General features: G+C 35.3%; 1 protein-coding gene across 1 annotated transcript; it reads left to right on the forward strand.

Annotated features, from left to right (window-relative positions):
- Positions 1–2927: 2927 nt before the first annotated feature.
- Positions 2928–3428, forward strand: LOC111995994 (glutathione S-transferase U8; the record flags this gene model as incomplete). Its single annotated transcript, XM_065774786.1, is given in 1 exon segment — positions 2928–3428. A coding segment is annotated over 1 exon segment (371 nt), but the record flags the coding sequence as incomplete, so codon positions are not given.
- Between the last annotated feature and the right edge of the window lie 3216 nt (positions 3429–6644).

Below are 6644 nucleotides of genomic sequence, written 5' to 3' on the forward strand. Positions count from 1 at the left end.
GATCCACGCCGAGGATACCTTGTCCTCGGCCTGACAAAGGTGATTTTGGGGAGAGGTTAACCCCAAAGTAAGCTGTCACTATCGCATTGAATGCACTCAACCAACCCCCCTGGCCGCATTAATGGGGAGGTAACCCCTTGGCAGGATAACGTTGGTTAGAGTGAGCCACTTGAGTGCCGATAAGGCCTCTGATGGGACGGACAACCAGAAGAAAAGCAAATAGACGATCAACAGATGGAAGCAAGAGATAGGAAGATGAAAACTATAAAAGAAGAGCTAGTAAAGCCAGAAAAAAGGGGAAAAACCTTAAGGCCTTCTCGGCCATAGGCCGAGGAGCATTCCCCTATTTGTAAGGAAACACTTAGCCTTTTTTATAAGAAAAAGTTTGAGCGTGGTGATCGATGGCCAGCACCTAAGCCTGTCAACCCACTCTCTATAAATTTATTGTTTGGGCTTATTGGGCTGAAAACCCATCACTCCGGGTCAATCCAAATTGAGTCCCTACACATGAAATTTGAACATTTAATTAAAAACATAGCTATTCATTTTTTATTTTCATGAAATTTTGCAAGTATGGAGGATATAATAATAACACATCATCCAACTGTTAGATTTTCAAAATTCACATCCAATTAAAAGATATATATATATATATATATATAAAGAGTTTGAGTAGGGTTCTTTCCACTCCAAACTAGTTTTAAGAGAAACATTTTCCATACACAATAAAATTTACTCTTTTTTAATTATTATTTTTAATCTCTTTTATAGAGGAAAATTATTGACATTATTTTTTGTTATATATTAACAACAATCTAACGGTTAGATTTTTAAAATTTACATTCAATTAAAAGATATGTAAAAAGTTTGAGGAGTTTTGTTGGGTTACACGTGTGTGAGTGAAGTTCCACATTGAATAATAATGAGAATAATGAGCAGTTAATATAACATAATTAAGCACATACCTATTGAGCTTAAATTTTTCGGATTAAATAGTGTCTCTATATATTATATTAATTATTCAAGAAAGCTTTTCAAGGTGTGTTTATCTCGTCAACAGAGTTTCTCTCCAAACTAGTTTTGAGAGAAACATTTTTCATACACAATAAATTTACTTTTTTTAATCTCTTTTATATAGGACAATTATTGACATTATTTTATTATTATATATTAGCAACATTCTATTTATGTTAATAATTATGAAAAAAAATTTGTAAAATTTGATACCGTTATATCTAGTTATTGTTTTGAAAAAGAAGCAAAGGCTGTGTATGATTGCATATGCTGATATATATTCAGCAAAAAGAAAAATGATGATATATAAGATGAAATAGTAACTACTAGCAGTCCTATGTGGATATGGAGCCAGAAGGAAGGCTACGTACGGCCAAAATATAAAAGCCACCTACTAGAATACAAAGAGTAAAAGAGAGATGGCGGAATTTGGATCACATGTTCAGTGATGTCGTGTGATGAATAGATTATTCAATTTTTTTTTTTTTGGGTTAAAAGGAACCATGTCATTATCAAACCAAAACAACAGAAGTATTAGCAGAGCGCCTTAGATTATACAGATTCTATGCATCAGAACTTAAAATATTACATAGTTCGACATAGTTCGGGTTTTCTAATATAACAAAATCAAAAGGAGAAGAACAGTCTTCCTTAACAAGCATGTCCGTCACTCTGTTGGCTTCTCTGAAGACATGGTTGACCTTGAAGTGTTGGAAACGACTAAGGAGAAATCTGCAGTCATTTAAAAGGGGGGAATAAGCTCTATTAGAGTTGTTATTTGAAAGTACAAGCTGCACAATAACCTTAGCATCAAGCTCCACAGCAAGATGGGTTATTCTCAGTTGGTCTGCTAAAATGAGACCATCTCTGAGAGCCCAAAATTCAGCTATGATGCTTGTTACAACCCCAACTCTTCTTTTATAACCTTTAACCCAGTTGCCATTACAGTTGCGAATTACACCACCACCTCCCGCTTTGCCCGGATTTCCTAAGGATGCTCCATCTGAATTTAACTTAAACCATCCTTCCTCTGGTTTGTTCCAACGTACCAGGTTGGTAGAACAAGGTTTGGGAATGCGTATTTTGCTCACACAGAAGTGATACTCCATGGCTTGTTGAATGCATGATTTGTGGAGGCAAAAATTCAGAGTTTTTTTGTTTTTTGTTTTTACTTTTGTTTTTTTGTTTTTTTTTTTTTTTTGTTGATTTATTTATTTTTTTAGTTTTAACCTGGAAATGTGTTATTATTAATTTTATATTTCTAGAAAAGATACCATTTTGGTCTCACATTTTGAGTTCACCGTAAATTTCAACCTTACATTTTGGTCATTATTATTTTAATTTGGAGTCAATTTAGTACTTTTATTTATTCTTATTATTATTTTTTGATAGATAGTAATAAAGAGGGCATATGGGATTATTAAGCACCACAGAGGTGTCACTATAAACCTAAATAACATATAATTCTAGAGGCATGATTTTTCGTGTTTTTATTTATTTATTTATTTATTTTTATGGGGGTGGGGGGGTTAGTTCTTGAAAATCGTAGTGGCATTAACAATTGTAAATGGCCGGCAACATAATTCTAGTAATCCTCTCAGTGTGGGCCGAAAGATAGTTATTATTATATTTTATTTTTAAATTGAAGATATTGTATAAACAAAGTTCAAGCTGATGATTATCTTCTTTGATATTGTGATATATTACTAATTATTTCAAAAGTTTAAGCAATTAAAAAATGGCTAATTTAATTATTTAATCATTATTTTAATAACGTATCCGGAAAAAATATGGATTAATAATTATCTATTTGTGCTTTTTGTGTAAGAACTCGTTAGAGATACAATTTATCAACCTAGAGAAATAGACTGCAAGTCTCACTAAATTTTGAATTTCTTTTTATTTCTTTTTTTAGTGCTTGCCTGCAATATTTAAAGCTTGCTGGGGTGAAGAGAAAGAGCATGAGAAGGCTTTGGAAGAAGCCACTGAACTTCTACAATTTCTAGAAAATGAGCTCAAGGAAAAGAGGTATTTTGGTGGAGAGACTGTTGGACTGCTAGACATTGCCGCTAACATCATAGGCTACTGGCTTGGAGTTTTTGAAGAAGCTTCGGGGACAGAGTTGTTGACAAGGGAGAAATTTCCCAAACTTTGCAATTGGGCTAATGAGTTTGTGAGTGTTAGTGCCATCAAGGAAAATCTACCTCCTAGAGAAAAATTGATTGCCTATTTGCGAAATCGCTTTGGGGTTGGTACTGCTTCCAAATACACTCGCCACTTATAGTTGGTGCATATTATTGCATAATAATTGACCACTTTGTCATCAATCGGGTTCATATATGCTTTGTAATTTCTTGTGATTTGTCTGTAATAGTTTATGAATTTGTTTGAGCCATTGAGCTTGTACTTGCTTACCTTGTTGCAGTTTTTCTATAAAGTGTTCTCCACTCTTGGTTATCCTATCAAATAATAATTTTGTAAACTAACATACATCTTAAAAATATCTCAAAGACAAGAAGTGATAACCATTGGATCCCGAATAATATTACTACCAACATTATTAATCCCAAATAGCAATTGATAGGCCAAGAATATATTGACCCATTGTGATAAATTAATTGATTAATTAACCAAGTTTATTAATTAATTAAATCAACATGCAAACGCGTGGTAGTACAAACAAATCACCAATAACTAAAGTATGCAAAGGAAAATAAATTGACACAGTAATTTATTTATGAACGGAGAAAACCTATACTGCTAAAACCCCACCGGGTGATTTTAAGGTCACCACTCTCGAGAATCCACTATTATCACAACAAGCGGTTATAAGTAAATGAATCCCAGTACTTTATACCAACTTATAGTTGAACCCTACCCCAATACCCAATTGGACTTGTTCTGTAGCGACAATCTCTCACTGTAATGCACGACTCCCAGTACAAGACTAACCAATTGCGCGGATCTTAGTACGCGACTTTAATCACCAACTAGAGAAGGTTGTTAGTTGCAAAGTTCTTCAATTCATCACACAACGAAGATCGAGAAGCTCCTTAGTCACAAAACCCTACGGTGTACAAACATAGCAGCTTCTTCACAAGAAAGATGAACTAAGGCAAACTAGGTCTCCGGTCACAATTTGCATGAACAAACTTTGCTCAACACTTATGCAACTTGTGTCACCTTTGACGACCCCTAAAATAATCTTTATATATGTCTAGGGTTGTGAGAAAAGAAAACCCAAACATACAATCATGGATTGGATGAAAAATAGTCCTAGAAAACTAAGTTTCATAAATCTCGATAGATACCATATCTATCGAGCTGCTGTCGAGCCACAGGCTGGAATAGCTCTTCAAGGCTCGATAGATACTAGTTGTTGAGCTTTAATGAATAGCACTTTCTGACTTGATTCTTGGACAAACTTGCATGGCTTTAATACTTGAATTTGAAACAAGGTTTCTTAAAGTATCAAACACATCATAAATTTACACAATTACAAGTAAAGTGCATTTTGTCAAAGGATTAGCTAATTACACAAAATAGTGACATAGGTTCCTAACATTGAATCACATATGTCCTAACAATCTCCCCCTTTAGCAATCTGTGACAAAACCACAACAAACAAATGAGATATGAGAGAAGTCATAAATCACTCAACTCATATTCACTTGTTGAATACAATAAAATCTATCCTAACACAAACTTTTGAAAAACTTTACAAGATGATAGTTCGTGGCAAGAAGACTTTGACAACCTATATTTTTGAAACACTATTCACTTGTTGAATACAATAAAATCTATCATAACACAAACTTTTGAAAAACTTTACAAGACGAAAGTTCGTGGCAAGAAGACTTTGACAACCTATATTTTTGAAACACTGTAAACAATACTTATCAAGGCATCTTTGTGTGAAATAGAAATAATAGATTACATACAAGTAATAAGAACCATGTGCATAAAGAGAGAAAAGAAGCAACACATGTAAGGGTAGGTTAAAAACATACATCAATATATAAAGAATATAAGTACATTGTATGTCTAAATGGTCACAAAAACCATGTACAAGAGATAAATGTATCTAAAGTGGAGAAAAGAAAGAGATACATAAAATCGTCACTACATCCCTCAATATCAACACTTTCCCTTACAAAAAATCTCCTATACTAACTCTCCTTCTAATTATGACTACTCTCATAACCAAAACTACTCTCTCTTTTTGTCATGAGTGACAAAGGGTAAGAGTGTCAAGTAGACATCTCGTCAGCACTAGAAGAGCTAGCATCTCCATCATCCTTATCATTGGAAGCAGTGGCATTATCATTATCATCCTCATCCTCAGAAGTCTTTGGAGAAGGTGGAGGAGAAGAAACGAAGCCACCCATGACCACCTGTCGTCGTGCAATACGACCAACATGGGTGTTCACCTGACACAACTCATCACTGAGAGTGTTGAGGCAAGCATCCATGCGCTGAAACTACGCCATGATATCTTTGAGAGTCACATCACTCGAAGAAGAAGAGGGAGCGGATGTGGATGGAGCCGAAGGAGTGGGAGGAGTTGTTGACCCGGACTGCCTCGATCAAAACTGTGCCTCACTTCGTTTAACGGTAGCAGCATCTATAGCACCCATAACAGAGAAGTGGTTGGACATCGAAAAGGGAACAGAAAAAATGGCGTAAAATTCTCGTGATAGCCGAAGAGAAGATAAGCTTATCACAGGTCGCTGTATCCCTATACATATCTGTGACAGAAAGAATGAAATGAGAGGGAAAATCTCTACTAAAATGCTCTAAGAGTGAAAGCAAAAACCAAGCATGAAGCTCTATAATAGAGTTATAATGAGATAAAGGATGAAGAACAAAAGTCATGACCATGTTAAAAAAATGAGGGCCTTTAGCAAAACCCGAACAATAAGTGAATTGACGTTCACCCCAATCAAAAGGGTGCTCACAGAAAGCATAAATAAGCTTGTCTTTAGACACTGTTCTAAGATAATCACAATCAAGGTAATCAAGATGCTCTACCCTAGGGACACGGAGCACATCAGAGACAATTTCCATTGTGACAACAATGCGCGTATCTCGAACATGAGTAGAGAAGAGAGGTATTGAAAGATCAAATTCATGCATCTTGGTGTAAAAATCCTAGATCAGCATGGATGGACATATGACAAGGACATCACACAGTGACTCCCATTCCCTACTGTGGATGACAATGGGAAAGTCAGTGTCGGAGAAGTTTGACTAGATCACTTGGCATTAAGAATGAATGCCTTGTCGGGAAAAGTTCTCAAAAAAGTCCAATTTGGCCTTTTCATCACAGAACCAGACGTGTGAGGGAGTAAGATCAATAAAAGTGGATTCTCAGGAACGAAGAGGGTTCTGGGACAGAGTAGATTTGCGTTTGGGTGCCATAGAAGCAGACTAACACAAACAGAAGAGAAAGAGGGAGAAAGAGACAATCAGAAAAGTCCCAAGTAATTCAAATATATCAAAATATATTGAAAAGAAAGAACGAATGCATGGAAATTCATAAACATGTGACATGCAAAAGAAAAAGCATCATGGGCTCAGCCCAATCCAATCCTACTAGCACATGATCAGGTAATGCACACATCTAAATG

This window comes from Quercus suber, unplaced genomic scaffold (genome assembly GCF_002906115.3).
Source record: "Quercus suber isolate HL8 unplaced genomic scaffold, Cork oak 2.0 scaffold_98, whole genome shotgun sequence".
Taxonomy (NCBI): domain Eukaryota; kingdom Viridiplantae; phylum Streptophyta; class Magnoliopsida; order Fagales; family Fagaceae; genus Quercus; species Quercus suber.